The sequence below is a fragment of the Salvelinus fontinalis genome, chromosome 25, assembly GCF_029448725.1.
Source record: "Salvelinus fontinalis isolate EN_2023a chromosome 25, ASM2944872v1, whole genome shotgun sequence".
NCBI classification, from domain to species: domain Eukaryota; kingdom Metazoa; phylum Chordata; class Actinopteri; order Salmoniformes; family Salmonidae; genus Salvelinus; species Salvelinus fontinalis.
In genome coordinates this window covers 19,247,346-19,270,358 of record NC_074689.1, presented here as the reverse complement: position 1 = coordinate 19,270,358, position 23,013 = coordinate 19,247,346, and the positions used below count along the sequence as shown (strand labels likewise).

The 23,013-nt window shown below is 47.4% G+C and overlaps 1 protein-coding gene across 1 annotated transcript in view; it reads right to left on the bottom strand.

Annotated features, from left to right (window-relative positions):
• The window catches only part of sema5a (sema domain, seven thrombospondin repeats (type 1 and type 1-like), transmembrane domain (TM) and short cytoplasmic domain, (semaphorin) 5A), a gene marked incomplete in the record, with an annotated part of 225,206 nt that overhangs the window by 149,839 nt on the left and 52,354 nt on the right, over positions 1 to 23,013 (bottom strand). The window contains 3 exon segments of the mRNA XM_055881523.1: positions 496 to 541; positions 5,886 to 5,985; positions 21,682 to 21,908. Coding sequence (XP_055737498.1) covers positions 496 to 541; positions 5,886 to 5,985; positions 21,682 to 21,847 — 312 coding nt within the window.

Below are 23,013 nucleotides of genomic sequence, written 5' to 3'. Positions count from 1 at the left end.
TCCTGGCTTCATTTATCAGCATTTAACATAATGATGTTGTCAAGATGCATAGCCTATAACAGCGAGAAACTATTGAACTATTTGAAATGTTCCCTGGGTTTTCATTACTGTAGCTCCCATGGCATGCTTTGACAAGCTTTGTGTCTTGTTTGTGACCATTTTTTAAGGGCCTGACAGCTGGGCTGTTCCAGTAAGTGTTACAATAATTACTGCATAACTGTGTTACACACAAAGACAAGACAGACAGGACTTCGTATAGATGACTCTGTGGTCCAACAGAGAGTAAGGAGGTGGTGGGAGAGGGAGGGAGGGGCAGAAAAGAAGGAAGAGGGGCAGAGAGAGAGAGAATACGAGAAGAAAGAGAGAATATGAGAAAAGAGAGAAATGAATCGAAGAGTGAGTGAGAGGGATATAAATAGGAAGGGGATTGAGAGGGAGAAAGAGAGATAGATAGTAAAATAGAGGGGGATAATGGTAACGCTGGTAAAGACTCACCTGGATCAATGAGAGGTCCTCCAGATTGAGTCTAAAGAGGTGGTTTCTGAAAGAAAAAAGAGAGGGAGGGGAGATGAAGGTAGAATCTTCTCTAAAAGAACAACACCGGAGAAAATAAAAGTGGACAGGAGAGCATTTCTGGTAATAGGTGTCCAACGATATCTCTGGGTTATTTTATCCCTATTTTGGTCATTTTCTCTCCCTTAATAACACATCTTTGATGTAGCACACTTGTTTCTGGGCCACTCCAAAAGCCTGTTCAGATGTAACCACATACAGGAACACTTGATTAGATTACTTTACTGCTATAGCATTCCAAAACTAGGTATATCTTTGTTGAATAGAAACATTTACATATTTACATTTAAGTCATTCAGCAGACGCTCTTATCCAGAGCGACTTACAAATTGGTGCGTTCACCTTATGACATCCAGTGGAACAGCCACTTTACAATAGTGCATCTAAATCTTTTAAGGGGGGGGGGGGGGGGGGGGGGGGGTCAGAAGGATTGCTTTATCCTATCCTAGGTATTCCTTAAAGAGGTGGGGTTTCAGGTGTCTCCGGAAGGTGGTGATTGACTCCGCTGTCCTGGCGTCGTGAGGGAGTTTGTTCCACCATTGGGGTGCCAGAGCAGCGAACAGTTTTGACTGGGCTGAGCGGGAACTGTACTTCCTCAGTGGTAGGGAGGCGAGCAGGCCAGAGGTGGATGAACGCAGTGCCCTTGTTTGGGTGTAGGGCCTGATCAGAGCCTGAAGGTACTGAGGTGCCGTTCCCCTCACAGCTCCGTAGGCAAGCACCATGGTCTTGTAGCGGATGCGAGCTTCAACTGGAAGCCAGTGGAGAAACCCAGTCAAACTGAACTGAATATAGTTTGCAAGATTACATACTTTCGGTCATCTCTCCCGGTGATACGACCTTGTCTGGGAAGAACTTTCCTGTAGACACAGATGCGGGATCAGCTTACCCTTGACAAATCCAAACCTTAACCGTTAGATATTTTTTACGGGTAACTTCATCCAACTGAATGGGAGTTTTGAGGAGTATTTTTCTCCGCTCTGCTGATGAGTATTTGTCTCTGTTAATACATGAGTAATAAAGGCCTAGTTCATAAATTTTGTGAAAAAATACATATTCTATTAGTCAGCTTGACGAGAAAGAAATAGCATATTCCAAACAGACTATGGGACAGTTATGGGACGATAGATCCCAATAGGCCTAGACTAAATAAATAAAACATTCAAAAGCAACGAGTCTGATGCAACAGATCAGAACGTTTAGCTTAAAATGTTAATAAACTACTATTATTTCACATTATAAGAGCAGCAATGTGCACAAGGCAGCAGGCTACGTGTGAATATTCTTTCCATAATGCAATTAGCGGGAAAACACTGCTATCAAAAGCACACCGTACATGCGAGCGGTTTCATGTGACAGAGATTAAAATACCCGTTAGAAATTTTGAAAGAGGGAAGATCTAATATGCAACAACTAGCACGGATTGCTGTTCTTACAACGATTGTGCCTTTGGCTATTGACCAAAGAAAGAAAGTTAATATAAATTAATTTCCTCCACGGACATGGTCTGATTTTGACTAGGCTACTTTAAAGCAAGGTAAGACATGCCTCGTAATATGTAGTAAAACGTTCAGGTTTTGGCGCTGATGAAGCCAGCCTTCCGTTGCCTAGGCGTTTGCTGTTTGAGATGCTGTAGCAGCAGCTCTCACGCTGTCAGACATATTTTCCGCTGAAAGGCTCTGTATTGTGTACGTGTGTGATAAATAAGATACATAACAAATATACTGTACACATGCGTCAATTTAATTCCACTAAATTAGGCAAATGAACCTACAAACTGATAAGGATGACCAGCCAAACTCGTATTTCCACCAATTAATAGTTTAAAAAGCATTATTTCGGGATGGAATTTTTTATTCTTCTCTCCGACAATTTTATTTATTGGCTTTTCAATGTTTTTATCGGCCAAAATCCGGCTATTACTGGCTAACGGAAACTGTGTGTTCACAGGTACATCTCTCTCTCTCTCGCTCTGTCTGACTATAAAGACTTTCACGGGTACATCTCTCCATCTCTGTCTGATTATAAAGACTTTCATGGGTACATCTCTCTGTCTCTGTCTGATTATAAAGACTTTCACAGGTACATCTCTCTGTCTCGGTCTGATTATAAAAACTTTCACAAGTACATCTCTCTGTCTCCGTCTGACTATAAAGACTTTCACTGGTACATCTCTCTGTCTGATTATAAAGACTTTCACGGGTACATCTCTCGGTCTGAATATAAAGACTTTCACAGGTACATCTCTCTGTTTCCGTCTGATTATAAACTTTCACAGGTACATCTCTCTGTCTCCGTCTGATTATAAAGACTTTCACGGGTACATCTCTCGGTCTGATTATAAAGACTTTCACAGGTACATCTCTCTGTTTCCGTCTGATTATAGACTTTCACAGGTACATCTCTCTGTCTGATTATAAAGACTTTCACATGTACATATCTCTGTTTCCGTCTGATTATAGACTTTCACAGGTACATCTCTCTGTCTGATTATAAAGACTTTCACAGGTACATCTCTCTCTCTGTCTGATTATAGACTTTCACAGGTGCATCTCTCTGGCTCTGTCTGATTATAAAGACTTTCACAGGTACATCTTTCTCTCTCGGTCTAAAGAAAAATATACTCTAATCTGAAAAGAGCATAGGCCCATGAGGCGGTGTGTGTGTGTGTGTGTGTGTGTGTGCAAACCACAGTGAAAGAAACCTTAAGCCTAACAGTGAAACTTCACTTTAATGAACACCTTTAGCCTATCCTTGGCTCAAGCTCTTTTGAATTGTGAAGTTTCCATTGTAAGCCAACTAAAAAAAACGGATTATTTGGAAACCTTTTACAAAACATGACAGTGAGTAAGTAGTCTCTATATTGACTATCAATGTCTCACTATGGTTTTGTAAAGTCAGCATTATTGCATCACAGAATCATCATTCAAAACGATTGTCTGGATCCTGGATGCTGATTGGTTGATAGCAGAGAGTTATTCACCGCAATCCCCGGGTAATTTAACTGTTCCATTAGATTTATCAATGCACATCCACTGTCCCACCGCCCAGCTAGGCAAATCATAAACTTAATATCCCCTGGAAAAAGCGTCTAGACAATATTTCCCCATGCTACTTGCCTAACATTTGGTTTGCAACAGTTGGAGTTTGTCTAAACCTTTCCTGTGGAACAATGTTGCATGTTTTTGGGCAATCTCCACCGTGCCATGCATATGAACGTTACGAAACTGACAGCTTCTCTGAGCCAGGCAAATTCATTTTATCAGAATAAGTATAATGGATATATCCAAAGAAATGGCAATGAAACCGAAGGTAAAATAAACAAAAATGCACATAGTTTGCTGTCATTTCAGCTGCTTGATGAGATTGTGTGTTCGCTTTAGTTGGCTAGCTAGCAAAGTAGAAGTAGCTAGCCTCCATAGCAAAATGTTTTACTTAGAACGTCCATGAAATTGGAATGGACGACCACCCCATTTGGCTAGCAACTTCAGAATCTCAGAACTAACGACTAGACTATATTGTATGGTGGAAGGATGACATAAAACAAATATACTAATTAAAATTAAGTTTTTAATGGAAACATGTCATGAATATTTTTTCAAATGCTGGCAACCATTTTATAAAAGCAATAAGGCCCTCAAAACCAGGAATTATTGTGAATAACACCCTCCTAAGAGCTGTTTTGCCGGCCCTTGGCTTCGCCTCGGAAGTTATTCACACGATAATTCCCGTGTTCTCATTACTTATCTTTTAATTATAACAGCTTTATTACATTTTCAGCAGATTATCGTTTCCTTTTAAAACCCGTTTTATTTCAAATAAATTTGGCCTTGAATGTCAGAGAATCAATCGTTCTATTTCAGTTAAACTTGGTGCATGAAGGTTATTCAAGGTATAACAACACTCCTAGCTCTTGTCAGAGTAATGCATCTATTCTGTAATATTATTCACCAGCTGAAACCTCTTCACATAAGATGACTCGATAGCAACACACATATGCATAGGTGCACGCACAAAGACGCACGCACACACGGACACACACAGACGGATCCATCTTCTGAAGAGTGGCTATCTCACAGGGCAGACTGGGGTCTAAGAACCTCTTTACAGTCTATTGACATTTACATCGATCTGCCTCTCCTTCTCTACCTCCATTATCACTGAGTCCTTTCACTCTGGCCATCAGGCCACAGACAACCCCTAGCTCCTTAAACACTTCTTCAAGATCCCTGTCACTGAGCATTTAAGGAGCTAGGGGTTGATTTGGTACTAGGCTTCTCTGTCTGTGTGAATGGGTCCAATTAGACCTGTATTTTGTATACAGTTGGTTTAATTCAAGATGTTTAACATTAGAGCAGTCGTATAATTGCCTTAGAACTTCTGGTGCCAATATGGCTCACATCAATGTCTAAACTCAAATGGAGTTAGCCAGAGAGGGTATGTCTGTGGCCTGATGGCCTGAGTGAAAGGATTCAGTGAGGCCTGGTCCTAAGTCAACCCCAAGCCCTGGACACTTCTCCTAGATCCCTTTTACAGAGCCCACTCCAGAGAGAGCGAGAAAACAGACTAGGCCAGACAACTGCAGGTAGAGACAGGACCACCCTTAAGCCCCCGAGTCAGGTTAGTGTTTGAAAGGAAAGGGTAAGAGCTCTTCTCTCTCCCTCCCTCTATCTTCTCCTTATCTGTCAGGCCCTGCAGGTCTTTCCAACTTCTCCGTTTCCCTGTATCCCATCTGCAGTACATTAGTTTATTCCCCCAGCTCTGCTTCTCTGTGTTGGTCCTGCTCCTCCAGCTCTCTGTCTCCTCAGCCATCTGCTAAACTGGAGAGAACGGCTTGTATTGACAACCTAGGCCATTAGCAGAAGTGAAATACATGCATAGTAAGGCAGTTAGAGTTCATCTAAGCCTAATCTCAGCTGGCCAGAGAACACTTCAGACAAACACAGACACTCTGGATTAAATATGATGTGCTTGACAAAGACAAAGAGCTCAACTTGAGAACACTCTGTGGCAAGTGAGGGGATAGCCAGAGAGAAAGAGAGGGAGAAGCATAGAGAGAGAGAGAAAGAGAGGGAGAAGCATAGAGAGAGAGAGAGAGAGAGAGAGAGAGAGAGAGAGAGAGAGAGAGAGAGAGAGAGAGAGAGAGAGAGAGAGAGAGAGAGAGAGAGAGAGAGAGAGAGAGAGAGAGAGAGAGAGAGAGAGAGAGAGAGAGAGAGAGAGAGAGAGAGAGAGAGAGAGAGAGAGAGAGAGAGAGAGAGAGAGAGAGAGAGAGAGAGAGAGAGAGAGAGAGAGAGAGAGAGAGAACAACATATTACCTGGCTCCGACTATCAGTTCGTTCTGGCTGGGGTCAAAGGTTAGCTGGGAGTAATCCACCGTGCCCTCAGCCCGGAACCTGTGGATCCACGGCTCCATATCTGCCAATCAATGTAGAGAAAGATACACCGTAATCAATGAAACAGGAGGAAAAGAGATCAGAGAAAAAAGGGGTGGATAAAGAGTTTAGCCAATAGCCACAGTATGTAATAAAGTGATGTATATTATATTGTCTTTGTGTGTATCGTTCTGTATTGTGATTTTATGAAAACGAATGTTTCTTGCCTGGTGATGTTACACACTCCCTTGCAAAATAGGTTCAAACCAGAGGGGAGTTCCTGGTAGAATGAATATTAAGTCAAAAAAAGCCTTCCAAGGAGACCTAATGTACCCTATATCCTGTGCGTCTCCAGATAGCTGTAGTCTATCTCAAGGGCACAGAAGTACAGTGTCCCACCTGGGCTTTCAACCAAATGCCTTCCACTCCATTTACTAAACCATTACTGCAGCTAGCAGGAACTAATGCATACAGTACATAGTGTGTGAGAGGAGGAGGGCTGTTTGTGTGTGTTTGTGTATGTGTGGGGGGGATTGTGTGTGTGCATGCCTGTCTGAATCCAAGGTCCTTCTAAAGTGAATCTGAGACGGATGCATCTCATGTTTGTCAGTGCCTTGACCTTGGCCCTGAACCCAGAGATTCCCTCACGGTACATTAGACACACACACACACACACACACACACACACACACACACACACACACACACACACACACACACACACACACACACACACACACACACACACACACACACACACACACACACACACACACACACAAAATACGTCAAACCCCAGACACACAGAGACAGATCACCCTCAACACGCCTGTCTCCATGGCGCCCAACCCATTAGCCCTTGACCAATAGAATCAAATATTCCTGTCGGGTTGCTGGGCGATTAGTGTCAGGCCCCTACTGTCCTGTAATCTGATAGGTAGTGAGTCAATAGTTAAGGCTATGGACTAGGAGTAAATGTACCATAACCCCTGATCTAGGGTCAGATATTGTCCAATCCCCTCATAGCTAAGGTAAGCATTGGAGAGAAGATAATCTGATTCTAGGTCTGTGTGTCACGCCTGCTCCCGCTCTCCCTCCTGCCCAGCACAACACTCCTGCCACCATCATTACGCACACCTGCTACCCTCGTCACGCGCATCAGCAATTCATTGCACTCACCTGGACTCAATGACCTGTGTAATTTCCTCCCCTGTATCTGTCTGTTCCCCAGCTCTGTTCCCCACTTCAGCATTAATTGTCTTTTGTCATTTTGTTGCCCGGTTCTGATGCTGTTCCTGTCCTGTTCTATGTCTGTGCTAAATTAAACGTTATTTTCTCCCTACCTAATTCTCTACTCCAGCGTCAGTTCTTACACTGTGGTTAGGGCAGGTTCTTCTCCGGGCGTTTGTTTCCTCTCACTCAGCACATAACCTGCTCTGTAGTCACAATAACATATCACTACACACTGATACTAGACATTATTCTATTCTAATAATCCCCGTTTGAAACTGCTAGCAGTATGTCTTATGTTCATCTAAGTACAGTATTTCTAAATATCTGGTGCCACTGTGGCTCAGGGATTTCAAAACACTTTTCATGGTAGAGAATGAAGCCATTTTAGGGCAATTACTGTGGTGGATATTATGTTGTCATCTGTCTATACCTGTCCTGTATTATATCTAATATGGGGTAGGCCTGGCACTGATCGAATACAGCTAGGGTTGGAGTGAAAACTCACCGTGAAAAACTTTGAGTCAAAAATGTGAAACACCTGTCAGAAGACATCTTGAAATGAAACCACAGTCTCCCTTCACTGCATCAAACCAACAATCCATTGTTTACTTCTGTCAAGCCAAAGCATTCAACCCAATACAACAGGGAGTCTCTGCCTGCCGGCCTGCCTTCCTGTGAGTCACTGCTAGGAGCTACGCACTAAAAAATACAGCACTGACTCTACCTCCTTGTCAAACTGCAGGAGCACAGAACACTATCATAGCACATTCATTTCTCCTAACATGATGGCATCACTGCTAACAAAGACATTCCTTGCCTCTTCCTTCCACTCTCCAGGGTCTAAAATATTAATGAGAATGAGCACCAGTTAAACTGGGAGGAGGAAACTTTCAACTCGCAGACCCAAAGCTAATACATTTTCATTAGCCTGGGTGAAATAAATATTGTGGAGAGATCACGACAAATTCCGCCCTAAGATTTGGCTGTGGTTAATGGCTTGTTCCCCTCTAATTCTACAGGGGGACGGGAGTTTGGGATGCGCCTCTCTGGTGCCGGTGACAGGCTAGTTTTTCATACCGGGGGGAAGCATTCAGAGCATACAAATGTGGCAACGACACCATCAGAGGGAAACCAAGGCTTCAGTTACCCAGTGTTTCCCCCATAAATCATGCTGAGATCCCACCGGGGTATAGCCCCACTCAGGTCCCGCTCAGAGGGGGAGGCAGAGAGGGGGTTTAAGTGAATACAACGCCCACAACACGGAGGATTTATGTGTTTTATGACGAGGTGAAGGGCTCATAAACATTCATAAGCATTGATAAGCATTCATAACCAGAGCAGATGTGCTATCCTGGGCTCTAATGAGAAAGACCAGACTAATGTTGGAGAATGGCAGCAGGACATTATGGTTTGGTAGAGCGTTGAGTGATCTTGGTAGAATACTAGAAAGTTCTATGGAACATTGAGTGATTTGGTGGATTACCTCAGGGCTTCAGTATAACATTGGTATGTTTTGTAAGGCTCTAGGGGAGTAGCAATAGCTCCCTTAGGAGCATTATATTACAGTTGAACCTCAAATTAACTCTGACCTTGACCTCTACAAAAGGAACCAATGGGATTTAAAGAACTTCTTCACTAAACAAGATGTGGTTGAAAAAAATAGCCCATTTAAACAGTAGAACGTCTGGGCCTCAAGGGACCCCTCCCCCTTCAAGCATTCTGACTGCACCATTCTAACACTGTAATTAATACATTTCATGCGATCGCAAAAAATAATCATTTGGTTGTGTTTATGAAGACCTTGGGTAACAATTTTTTTTTTAAATAGTATTTTCATTCACTTGTTTTTGTAGGCTATAAGTAAAAATATAAAACACAAAAAACACAAATTCAAGTGTTCAATACATTTTATTTGTGGGGTGGGTTTGTTACAACTAGGGAACAGAAGGCATGTGTGTTGGAACACGTTAACAGCTTCTTTTCATAATGACAAAATGAAATAAAGACCCCAACCACCAAGATGCGTGGTCAGCAAGACATACGGTCAGCAAGACATACGGTCAGCAAGACATACGGTCAGCAAGACATACGGTCAGCAAGACATACTGTCAGCAAGACATACGGTCAGCAAGACATACGGTCAGCAAGACATACTGTCAGCAAGACATACGGTCAGCAAGACATATGGTCAGCAAGACATACGGTCAGCAAGACATACGGTCAGCAAGACATACGGTCAGCAAGACATACTGTCAGCAAGACATACGGTCAGCAAGACATACGGTCAGCAAGACATACGGTCAGCAAGACATACGGTCAGCAAGCGGTGTGGTCAGCAAGACATACGGTCAGCAAGACATATGGTCAGCAAGACATACGGTCAGCAAGACGAGTGGTCAGCAAGACATACGGTCAGCAAGACGAGCGATCAGCAAGACATACGGTCAGCAAGAGGTGTGGTCAGCAAGACATACGGTCAGCAAGACATACGGTCAGCAAGACATACGGTCAGCAAGACATATGGTCAGCAAGACGAGTGGTCAGCAAGACATACGGTCAGCAAGACGAGTGGTCAGCAAGACATACGGTCAGCAAGACATACGGTCAGCAAGACATACTGTCAGCAAGACATACGGTCAGCAAGACGAGTGGTCAGCAAGACATACGGTCAGCAAGACATACGGTCAGCAAGACATATGGTCAGCAAGACATACGGTCAGCAAGACATACGGTCAGCAAGACATATGGTCAGCAAGACGAGTGGTCATCAAGACATACGGTCAGCAAGACATACTGTCAGCAAGACATACGGTCAGCAAGACATACGGTCAGCAAGCGGTGTGGTCAGCAAGACATACGGTCAGCAAGACATATGGTCAGCAAGACATACGGTCAGCAAGACGAGTGGTCAGCAAGACATACGGTCAGCAAGACGAGCGATCAGCAAGACATACGGTCAGCAAGAGGTGTGGTCAGCAAGACATACGGTCAGCAAGACATACGGTCAGCAAGACATACGGTCAGCAAGACATATGGTCAGCAAGACGAGTGGTCAGCAAGACATACGGTCAGCAAGACGAGTGGTCAGCAAGACATACGGTCAGCAAGACATACGGTCAGCAAGACATACGGTCAGCAAGACATACGGTCAGCAAGACATATGGTCAGCAAGACGAGTGGTCAGCAAGACATACGGTCAGCAAGACGAGTGGTCAGCAAGACATACTGTCAGCAAGACATACGGTCAGCAAGACGAGTGGTCAGCAAGACATACGGTCAGCAAGACGAGTGGTCAGCAAGACATACGGTCAGCAAGACATATGGCCAGCAAGACATACGGTCAGCAAGACATACGGTCAGCAAGACATACGGTCAGCAAGACATACTGTCAGCAAGACATACGGTCAGCAAGACATACTGTCAGCAAGACATACGGTCAGCAAGACATACTGTCAGCAAGACATACTGTCAGCAAGACATACGGTCAGCAAGACATACGGTCAGCAAGACATACGGTCAGCAAGAGGTGTGGTCAGCAAGACATACGGTCAGCAAGACATACGGTCAGCAAGACATACTGTCAGCAAGACATACTGTCAGCAAGACATACGGTCAGCAAGACATACGGTCAGCAAGAGGTGTGGTCAGCAAGACATACGGTCAGCAAGACATACTGTCAGCAAGAGGTGTGGTCAGCAAGACATACTGTCAGCAAGAGGTGTGGTCAGCAAGACATACGGTCAGCAAGACATACTGTCAGCAAGACATACGGTCAGCAAGACATACTGTCAGCAAGACATACTGTCAGCAAGACATACGGTCAGCAAGACATACTGTCAGCAAGACATACGGTCAGCAAGACATACGGTCAGCAAGACATACGGTCAGCAAGACATACGGTCAGCAAGAGGTGTGGTCAGCAAGACATACGGTCAGCAAGACATATGGTCAGCAAGACGAGTGGTCAGCAAGACATACGGTCAGCAAGACGAGCGGTCAGCAAGACGAGCGGTCAGCAAGAGGAGCGGTCAGCAAGAGGAGCGGTCAGCAAGACGAGCGGTCAGCAAGAGGAGCGGTCAGCAAGACGAGTGGTCAGCAAGACATACTGTCAGCAAGACATACGGTCAGCAAGACATACTGTCAGCAAGACATACTGTCAGCAAGACATACGGTCAGCAAGACGAGTGGTCAGCAAGACATACGGTCAGCAAGACATACGGTCAGCAAGACATACGGTCAGCAAGACATACGGTCAGCAAGACATATGGTCAGCAAGACGAGTGGTCAGCAAGACATACGGTCAGCAAGACGAGTGGTCAGCAAGACATACTGTCAGCAAGACATACGGTCAGCAAGACATACGGTCAGCAAGACATACTGTCAGCAAGAGGTGTGGTCAGCAAGACATACGGTCAGCAAGACATACTGTCAGCAAGACATACGGTCAGCAAGACATACTGTCAGCAAGACATACTGTCAGCAAGACATACGGTCAGCAAGACATACTGTCAGCAAGACATACGGTCAGCAAGACATACGGTCAGCAAGACATACGGTCAGCAAGACATACGGTCAGCAAGAGGTGTGGTCAGCAAGACATACGGTCAGCAAGACATATGGTCAGCAAGACGAGTGGTCAGCAAGACATACGGTCAGCAAGACGAGCGGTCAGCAAGACGAGCGGTCAGCAAGAGGAGCGGTCAGCAAGAGGAGCGGTCAGCAAGACGAGCGGTCAGCAAGAGGAGCGGTCAGCAAGACGAGTGGTCAGCAAGACATACTGTCAGCAAGACATACGGTCAGCAAGACATACTGTCAGCAAGACATACTGTCAGCAAGACATACGGTCAGCAAGACATACGGTCAGCAAGAGGTGTGGTCAGCAAGACATACGGTCAGCAAGACATACGGTCAGCAAGAGGTGTGGTCAGCAAGACATACGGTCAGCAAGACATACGGTCAGCAAGACATACTGTCAGCAAGAGGTGTGGTCAGCAAGACATACGGTCAGCAAGAGGTGTGGTCAGCAAGACATACGGTCAGCAAGACATACTGTCAGCAAGACATACTGTCAGCAAGACATACGGTCAGCAAGACATACTGTCAGCAAGACATACGGTCAGCAAGACATACGGTCAGCAAGACATACGGTCAGCAAGAGGTGTGGTCAGCAAGACATACGGTCAGCAAGACATATGGTCAGCAAGACGAGTGGTCAGCAAGACATACGGTCAGCAAGACGAGCGGTCAGCAAGACGAGCGGTCAGCAAGAGGAGCGGTCAGCAAGAGGAGCGGTCAGCAAGACGAGTGGTCAGCAAGACATACGGTCAGCAAGACATACGGTCAGCAAGACGAGCGATCAGCAAGACATACGGTCAGCAAGAGGTGTGGTCAGCAAGACATACGGTCAGCAAGACATATGGTCAGCAAGACGAGCGGTCAGCAAGACGAGCGGTCAGCAAGAGGAGCGGTCAGCAAGACGAGTGGTCAGCAAGAGGAGCGGTCAGCAAGACATACGGTCAGCAAGACATATGGTCAGCAAGACGAGCGGTCAGCAAGAGGTGTGGTCAGCAAGACATACGGTCAGCAAGACATATGGTCAGCAAGACGAGCGGTCAGCAAGACGAGCGGTCAGCAAGGCAAGAGGAGCGGTCAGCAAGACATACGGTCAGCAAGACATATGGTCAGCAAGACGAGCGGTCAGCAAGACATATGGTCAGCAAGACATACGGTCAGCAAGACATATGGTCAGCAAGACGAGCGGTCAGCAAGAGGTGTGGTCAGCAAGACATACGGTCAGCAAGACATATGGTCAGCAAGACGAGCGGTCAGCAAGAGGAGCGGTCAGCAAGACGAGTGGTCAGCAAGACGAGCGGTCAGCAAGAGGAGCGGTCAGCAAGACGAGTGGTCAGCAAGAGGAGCGGTCAGCAAGACGAGTGGTCAGCAAGACGAGCGGTCAGCAAGACGAGCGGTCAGCAAGACGAGCGATCTGCAAGACATACGGTCAGCAAGACGAGCGATCTGCAAGACATACGGTCAGCAAGACATACGGTCAGCAAGACATACGGTCAGCAAGACATACTGTCAGCAAGACGAGCGGTCAGCAAGAGGAGCGGTCAGCAAGACGAGTGGTCAGCAAGAGGAGCGGTCAGCAAGACGAGTGGTCAGCAAGACGAGCGGTCAGCAAGACGAGCGGTCAGCAAGTCATACGGTCAGCAAGACGAGCGATCTGCAAGACATACGGTCAGCAAGACATACGGTCAGCAAGACATACGGTCAGCAAGACATACGGTCAGCAAGACATACGGTCAGCAAGACATACTGTCAGCAAGACGAGCGATCAGCAAGACGAGCGGTCAGCAAGACATATGGTCAGCAAGACATACGGTCAGCAAGACATACTGTCAGCAAGACATACGGTCAGCAAGAGGAGCGGTCAGCAAGACATACGGTCAGCAAGACATACGGTCAGCAAGAGGAGCGGTCAGCAAGACATACGGTCAGCAAGACATACGGTCAGCAAGAGGAGCGGTCAGCAAGACATACGGTCAGCAAGACGAGCGGTCAGCAAGACATATGGTCAGCAAGACATACGGTCAGCAAGACATACTGTCAGCAAGACATACGGTCAGCAAGAGGAGCGGTCAGCAAGACATACGGTCAGCAAGACATACGGTCAGCAAGAGGAGCGGTCAGCAAGACATACGATCAGCAAGACATACGGTCAGCAAGACATAGGGTCAGCAAGACGAGCGATCAGCAAGACGAGCGGTCAGCAAGACATATGGTCAGCAAGACGAGCGGTCAAACGATGAAAACATCATGAGCCTAAACATCATCATAAGTGCCAAGTGAACTTGATAAATAGTGAAAATCAGCACAAAAGCAATAGTTGCATTATAATGAATGTGTCGATATGACAGCAGTCAAAAATAGTCAATTATTGTCAGCTATGTGCTTGTGTGCATCTTCACACAACGGCATCAGTTGGATTTCATATAACTCTTATTCCTTGTTCTAGCAATTTACACAATGTTTGTAACTTTCACTTGCTTGTCACACTGTCACACCTTTGTTTGGTTGTAGTGCATAATAGTTTCCGGTTCTCTCTTTCTGGCGTCCCTGTGGTCTTGTCAATGTTCAGCACCGTTGTGGAGTACAACGCCTGCGCCGGTGAGCTCCGTCTACCTTTGTTCACGGTGCCGGCCAATGACAGTGAAGTGAAGAAATTGTACATGGTGACATTTGTCCCCTTGCCAGTGTAAGGTTCCACAAACCTCGTCACCACATTCTCTGTCACTCGCTCACCTGCTGCCCGGTATTGAAAGCCGTTCTGCATGTAAATTACACACGCTCTCACTGTGTAGCCTATTCCAAGTATGGCCAGAGTAGACTGATAAGACTGCTTTTATTTAGTGGACAAAAATAAGGTACATACCATTTTAAGATTAAGATTAGGATGGATCAATACAATAGAATGCCCCCCCTGTTCTTCAATCACAATTGGTGATTACACAATTATGCATCGTTCGCTTCCCCTCGCTCATCAACTCAACCATTCTCCCCAGTCATTCTTACTTAATTTATTTAATCTGATTTTATACGTGTGAAATTTGTTTCGGTATAGTTTTGAGGCAATTATCGTGGTGATTATCAACTGGGAACTGCACTTTCAACTGTTGGGAGAAGGAGGGGCAGTGGGGGAAAACCACTAAAACAATGACACGCCCTGCTAAAACTGGTTACAACTCCAGTTCTGTTTGGGATATTAAGATTCTAACACAGACAGTGTGTTATATCGACTTATTTAGGAAAAGTCAAGAACGGAGAGGGGCAAGACTTTAAAAATGGAAAAAAATTGAGTCATTTTTTCTATTCATGAGCAGTCAAAATGACTGCTTTAGCGGTTCTAGTGTTAAAATATGGTCCCCTGCCTCGCTCTCTCTCCAGGCATTTCTCTAGTCTTTTTCATGTCCTTTCCTTCATGCTTTTAATGCGTGTGCGATAATGTAATCGAATCATTACTGTGCTTGTACCACAGCCGGGTGCATCGGGGGCTTGGCTGCTGATGAGACAGCGTGCACGTGTGTGTGTGTTTATGTGTGTGTGTGTGTGTGTGTGTTTATGTGTGTTTGTGTGTGTGTTTATATGTGTGTGTGTGTGTGTGTTTTTATGTGTGTGTGTGTGTGTGTGTGTGTGTGTGTGTGTGTGTGTGTGTGTGTGTGTGTGTGTGTGTGTGTTTATGTGTGTGTGTGTGTGTGTTTATATATGTGTGTGTGTGTGTGTGTGTTTATATGTGTGTGTGTGTGTGTGTGTGTGTGTGTGTGTGTGTGTGTGTGTTTATGTGTGTGTGTGTGTGTGTGTGTGTTTATATATGTGTGTGTGTGTGTGTGTGTGTGTGTGTGTGTGTGTGTGTGTGTGTGTGTGTGTGTGTGTGTGTGTGTGTGTGTGTGTGTGTGTGTGTGTGTGTGTGTACGGTTTGGGAAAAGAACTCTGAGAACGCGGCCAGTTCTGCCATGGCAAAGAGCCAAGCCGAAACCGGCACACTCCCCTCCCCCTTCCCTTCCTCCTCCTTTCTATCCCTCCTTTCCAAACTAGATCTTTGCCTTTTTCCTTCTCCATCACTCTTTCCAGGTTTGTTATTCTGGGTTTTGAAACAGAGCGGTTGACACACAATGACAAAGTGACAGACTATATAAATATTTACACCCTAGCTTCAGAAACTAGGGCAGTGTTCAGTCTCAGAGTGCTCAAACTGTATAAAGAACAACCTGACCTGAAACAATAGGCACATGTGGAAACAACCGGGACTAGAATACTGCAGGTTTCTAGGAGTAAATCGGGGGTCGTTAAGGGTATAAATGGAGTACCTGCGTATATATTACATTTAAATTCAGCCTGACAAGATGTGTCCAACTGGGGAAACTGGGGCGTGTTTGCTGTCCCATGTGGTAAAGGGAAAATGTGAAATTACAACTATTTTGTGAAGAAAACCTTAAAGATGCACTGCAGAGGGTGAATCCTGACAGACAAACCGCAACAAAACAGTTCAATGCATCATGCACTTCAGAGCGAAACCGTTTAAAGGAAGAAAAAAAGGAACATTTAACAAGATGACCTCATGACCTCTGTGTGCCACATGGGAAAAAGAAACACAACTGTAACTTAAGACTTAAAGAAAACACATGAAGGTTGAGGCAGGGTGGACTACATTTCATTTCCTGTGTCAGTATTCAAATGCAGCATTGTGGGAAGTTTGGCCGTAAATAGAATGCACTGATGCTTAAGAATGTAGCAAGTTGGTCTCGCAATGGACTTAGTGGGCTGTAAAAAATATTCCCCATGGACCAATTAAATCGCCCTGGTCTCCAACGCGATTTGTTTATTTTCTCTTTTGGAAAGTCTTACACACACACACACACACACACACACACACACACACACACACACACACACACACACACACACACACACACACACACACACACACACACACACACACACACACACACACACACACACACACACACACACACACACACACACACACACACACACACACTCTAACAATGTGTTATTCTTTGAGGGGTGATAAAAGTGAAAGTCTATACACCGCTGTTAAACAGACACGTCTTCTCAGATCCTCCGAGACGAGACCTTGAATGGTGTTGAGATGACACTGTTTACTGCACACGTTTTAACTATCTTCCATAACTTCAACATCCGCCAAGGAACACTCATTAAACATATAACTTCAATAATATATCTCTGGAGGTTAGGACTGCTGATTGACTCATAAACCCACACGTGTTCCACAAGAATGAACTGTGTTTTAGAACATTTCTTTTCTGATAGAGGATACATTTTTGTTTAAAGTCTGATTTCATCATGGTTGACATTAAGAAGTCATTTCTGAAAGGTTCCTTGCAGAATCAGAAGTTCAATGACTAGTTAGAAGTTCTAAATTATGTCTGTCACTTTTGAGCTACGTAGCTTCAAAATCCTTCTCGCTATAAAACATTTTTCTTGGAAAGAAAACTGCACTCAGAATGACAAAGGAATGGACCATTTCTATAATTCAGCCTTTGAAAATATCACAAGGAAGTATTGCTGTACAGTAGCAGTTATTTTGGCTGAGCAAAGAGCCAAGTCAGAAAATCACCACCCTTTAGGGTTGAGTCTTTCATGTGTGTTAGAGTGGCACACCCTGCTCTGAGCAACCCACAGGCACCAGACCAGACAAAACACAACAGTAGAATACAGTGTGTCACTGGAACAGCTTTAGTGCCATTTCCATCAAACCCACTAACCAGATTCCCAGGATAAGTTATTTTCAAACAATCCCAGAAATCCGGTTTTCGCTTTAGATTGAATTGGAGACATGGAAGACATGGGAGTATAGCGAGGCCCACCACGGCTAGCCCAGTCAGTGTGTGTCCACCATAAGAAAACGCCTGACTCTCCAGGGAGTTTTATTTATATTATATTGATATATTTTCATATTTATGTTTGAGGTCTTTGCAGTTCTTCCCACTCTTTGGAGGACCTGGGGACCTCCCTCCTAACTTTAGACCTCAGCCGGACATGGCGTATACAGCATATAGAGAGCAGTGTGTGTGTGTGTGTTTGTGTGTGTGTGTGTGTGTGTGCGCTGTTCTATTATACTACATATTATAAACTGGGTGGAATGCTGAATGCTGATTGGCTGACAGCCGTGGTATATCAGACCGTATACCCTGGGTATGACAAAACATTACTTTTTACTGCTCTACTTACGTTGGTAACCAGTTTATAATAGCAATAAGGTGTTTATGGTATATGGCCAATATACCATAGCTAAGGGCTGTATCCAGGCACTCAGCGTTGCATCGGGGTTAAGAATAGCCCTCAACCGTGGTATATTGGCCATATACCACACCCCCCCCCGGGCCTTATTGCTTAATTATATTACATTTAGAGACATTTCCTCCCACCTCTCCATTTCCCCCTCCCCTCTTCTCCTCTACAGTCTCCTCTCTTCTCCTCTTCCCCTCCCCTCTTCTCCTCTATCCCTCCCCTCTTTTCCTCTACAGACCCCCCTCTTCTCCCCTACCCCCTCCTCTACCCCCTCTTCTCCTCTACAGACTCCCCTCTTCTCCTCTACCCTCTCCCCTCCTCTACCCCCTCCCCTCTTCCCCCTCCCCTCTTCTCTTCTTCCCCCTCTACAGACCCCCCTCTTCTCCTCTACCCTCTCCCCTCCTCTACAGACTCCTCTTTTCTCCTCTACCCCGCCCCCCTCCCCTAACCCAACCCCTCCCCCCTCCCCTCTTCTACCCCATCCGCTCTTCTCCTCTACCCGATCCCCTCGCCTCTTCTCCCCCATCCTCTACCCCCTCCCCTCTACCCCTTCCCCTCCCCTCTTCTCCTCTACCCCATCTCCTCCCCATCTCCTCCCCATCCCCTCCCCTCCTCTACCCTGCCCCCTCCCCCCTCCCCCCTCTTCTCCTCTACCCCACCCCCTCTTCTCCTCTACCCGATCCCCTCGCCTCTTCTCCCCCATCCTCTACCCCCTCCCCTCTACCCCTTCCCCTCCCCTCTTCTCCTCTACCCCATCTCCTCCCCATCTCCTCCCCTCCTCTACCCCATCCCCTCCCCTCCTCTACCCTGCCCCCTCCCCCCTCTTCTCCTCTACCCCACCCCCTCTTCTCCTCTACCCCCTCCCCTCTTCCCCCTCTACCCCTTCCCCTCCCCTCTTTTCCTTAACACCCTCCCCTCCTCTACAGACTCCCCTCCCCTCCTCTACCCCTTCCCATCCCCTCTTCTCCTCTACCCTGCCCCCCCTTCTCCTCTACCTCCTCCCCTCCTTCCCTCTACCTCCTCCCCTCTTCTCCTCTACCCCCTCCCTTCTTCCCCCTCCCCTCTTCTCATCTTCCCCCTCTACAGACCCCCCTCTTCTCCTCTACCCTCTCCCTTCCTCTACAGACTCCTCTTTTCTCCTCTACCCCGCCCCCCGCCCCCCTCCCCTACCCCAAACCCTCCCCCCCCTCCCCTCTTCTCCCTCCCCTCTTCTCCTCTACCCCCTCCCCTCTTCCCCCTCCCCTCTTCTCTTCTTCCCCCTCTACAGACCCCCCTCTTCTCCTCTACCCTCTCCCCTCCTCTACAGACTCCTCTTTTCTCCTCTACCCCATCTCCTCCCCATCTCCTCCCCATCCCCTCCCCTCCTCTACCCTGCCCCCTCCCCCCTCCCCCCTCTTCTCCTCTACCCCACCCCCTCTTCTCCTCTACCCGATCCCCTCGCCTCTTCTCCCCCATCCTCTACCCCCTCCCCTCTACCCCTTCCCCTCCCCTCTTCTCCTCTACCCCATCTCCTCCCCATCTCCTCCCCTCCTCTACCCCATCCCCTCCCCTCCTCTACCCTGCCCCCTCCCCCCTCTTCTCCTCTACCCCACCCCCTCTTCTCCTCTACCCCCTCCCCTCTTCCCCCTCTACCCCTTCCCCTCCCCTCTTTTCCTTAACACCCTCCCCTCCTCTACAGACTCCCCTCCCCTCCTCTACCCCTTCCCATCCCCTCTTCTCCTCTACCCTGCCCCCCCTTCTCCTCTACCTCCTCCCCTCCTTCCCTCTACCTCCTCCCCTCTTCTCCTCTACCCCCTCCCTTCTTCCCCCTCCCCTCTTCTCATCTTCCCCCTCTACAGACCCCCCTCTTCTCCTCTACCCTCTCCCTTCCTCTACAGACTCCTCTTTTCTCCTCTACCCCGCCCCCCGCCCCCCTCCCCTACCCCAAACCCTCCCCCCCTCCCCTCTTCTCCCTCCCCTCTTCTCCTCTACCCCCTCCCCTCTTCCCCCTCCCCTCTTCTCTTCTTCCCCCTCTACAGACCCCCCTCTTCTCCTCTACCCTCTCCCCTCCTCTACAGACTCCTCTTTTCTCCTCTACCCCGCCCCCCTCCCCTAACCCAACCCCTCCCCCCTCCCCTCTTCTACCCCATCCGCTCTTCTCCTCTACCCGATCCCCTCGCCTCTTCTCCCCCATCCTCTACCCCCCTCCCCTCTACCCCTTCCCCTCCCCTCTTCTCCTCTACCCCATCTCCTCCCCATCTCCTCCCCATCCCCTCCCCTCCTCTACCCTGCCCCCTCCCCCCTCCCCCCTCTTCTCCTCTACCCCACCCCCTCTTCTCCTCTACCCGATCCCCTCGCCTCTTCTCCCCCATCCTCTACCCCCTCCCCTCTACCCCTTCCCCTCCCCTCTTCTCCTCTACCCCATCTCCTCCCCATCTCCGCCCCTCCTCTACCCCATCCCCTCCCCTCCTCTACCCTGCCCCCTCCCCCCTCTTCTCTTCTACCCCACCCCCTCTTCTCCTCTACCCCCTCCCCTCTCTACCCCTTCCCCTCCCCTCTTTTCCTTAACACCCTCCCCTCCTCTACAGACTCCCCTCCCCTCCTCTACCCCTTCCCATCCCCTCTTCTCCTCTACCCTGCCCCCCCTTCTCCTCTACCTCCTCCCCTCCTTCCCTCTACCTCCTCCCCTCTTCTCCTCTACCCCCTCCCTTCTTCCCCCTCCCCTCTTCTCATCTTCCCCCTCTACAGACCCCCCTCTTCTCCTCTACCCTCTCCCTTCCTCTACAGACTCCTCTTTTCTCCTCTACCCCCGCCCCCCGCCCCCCTCCCCTACCCCAAACCCTCCCCCCCTCCCCTCTTCTCCCTCCCCTCTTCTCCTCTACCCCCCTCCCCACTTCTCCTCTACCCCCTCCCCTCTTCTCCTCTACCCCCTCCCCTCTTCTCATGTACCCCCCCTCCCCTCTACCCCCTCCCCTCTTCTCATCTCTATTTGTGTTCAGTGTTCATATCTAATTAGTAACCTAACTGTCTCCATACTTTATTAACACCACTGCATTTGACATGACTTCAGCAGGCACTGAGTGTCTGGACTGGAACATTAGGGAACACAAACTGTTGACCTCAGGTGACAATGCTAGTGTGCGGTTTGGTCACCCCAACTACCACGGAGACTCACAGAGGACAGCAGATAGCATTAGCCAGACCGTTAGTCATCGTCCTCACACTCAATAGAGTGCTGAAGGTAACCCAACTAACCATGAGCTAACAGAGTAGCCTATGGTGTGTGTGTGCGTGTGCGTGTGTGTGTGTGTGTGTGTGTGTGTGTGTGTGTGTGTGTGTGTGTGTGTGTGTGTGTGTGTGTGTGTGTGGTGACCTTGCCCTTTCACTCAATTACACCCTAGACAGAGAGCTGTATGATTAGCTGACAGTCTCAGCTAGGATGGAATGGGCGCAGTGGCATTTGGCTGGTATGTTGTTAGTGGAGAGAACTGAATTCATTTCTATACATGTTTTCGTCTGGTGAAGTTTTACACTATTATTTATGGCTGAACTGCGCCATAAAATATGTTATTAGATTACAGGAAACACTGAGAAACAAAATATGAACTTCCACAACGGAAAGGGAATGAGTGTGTGCATGACTGTGAGTGTGTGAGTGAGTGTGTGTGTGTGTGTGTGTGTGTGTGTGACCTACCTGTGTGTGAGATGAGGGGGTGTTCTGCCCGGTGACAGGGCGACTCAGGCAGCAGCACCGGCCCTCTCCTGCCAACCACGCCCCCAGACCACAGGACCAGCATGCAGTGCAGCAGCAGCACCGCATGCCGGGTAAGGGAGAGGCGACCCACGGGGGGCGGAGCCATGGGAAGGTGGGGCGTCGGTTACTTCCTGTTGGGCCGTGAGCTAATCGCATTAGAGACACGCCTGTAGAGAGAGAGAAGCAACATAAGTTCCTTTAGTTTGCTTGCAAAAAAGGCTTATTGAGGCAGAGAGAAAGACGGAGCTGTGAATTTAAGCTGGTAATAATTGGAACTCTTAAACCACGAGAGAGTGAGGAAGAGACAGAACGAGAGCAGGGGAGAATAAAAGAAAGGAGGAGAGATAACATCAAAGAAAAAGCAGAGAGTGAAGATAGAAAGTGCTAGAGAGCGGAGAAAGGGAGATAAAGAGAGAGATATGGTTCTAGTGTCAGATTCATGCTGAGTTGAGGCAGCTGCTGTCACATTCACCCTGATGGCCCCTGAACTGTAACCTCTGACCCCTAACACATGAATCAGATCTGCATGCCCTCACACAGCATGAGCGTGCGTGTGTGTGTGTACACATGACCTTCGTGTGGGACACACTACTCCTCATGGGGCCCGTTTAAACGTGGATCCCATAAAACACATTCCCTTCTGCTCCAAATGGAACTGTTTAAAGGTACATGCATGGCTATTCCGACTCCATGGTCTTGGCATCGTGTAGAGAAATATGTCTCTTTTGAAGGAAAGCTTGATGGTGGAATGTACGGTGGTCTTGACTTTCTGATGTAAATCACCTGTCAAATACTGCCAGTCAAGACCACTGTCTTCAGCAACTCTTTCCTCCCCTTTTCTATAGAAAGAATATCCTCATGGCTTTTAGCTTGTCTCCCCTTTAGTGAGCATATTTCCTCAACTCTATATAATAAAACTGTCCAAATGTAATTTTTCTTTAGTTAAGTTTTCCTACCCTTTTGGCAGCCTAGTCTACAGTATCTGACAGCTTAAATATAATTTCTCTAAAGGAAGGTTTACCTATTATATCAGAAACTGTCAGGGAGCGTTTAACTTTAGTAATATTTACCCATTCTAGCATTTTTCAGGAGTGATGTTTTCTCCCTTTCTGACAGGCTGCACAGCATTTGTCATAAACATTCAAAGAGGTGGGCAAACCTGCAGTCAATTATCTCAAGGCCTGTATTCATAATGTCAGCACGATCACCAACATGACAATCTGCACATAGACATAGTATTGATTGACTACACGATTCCAAGTCAGATTTACT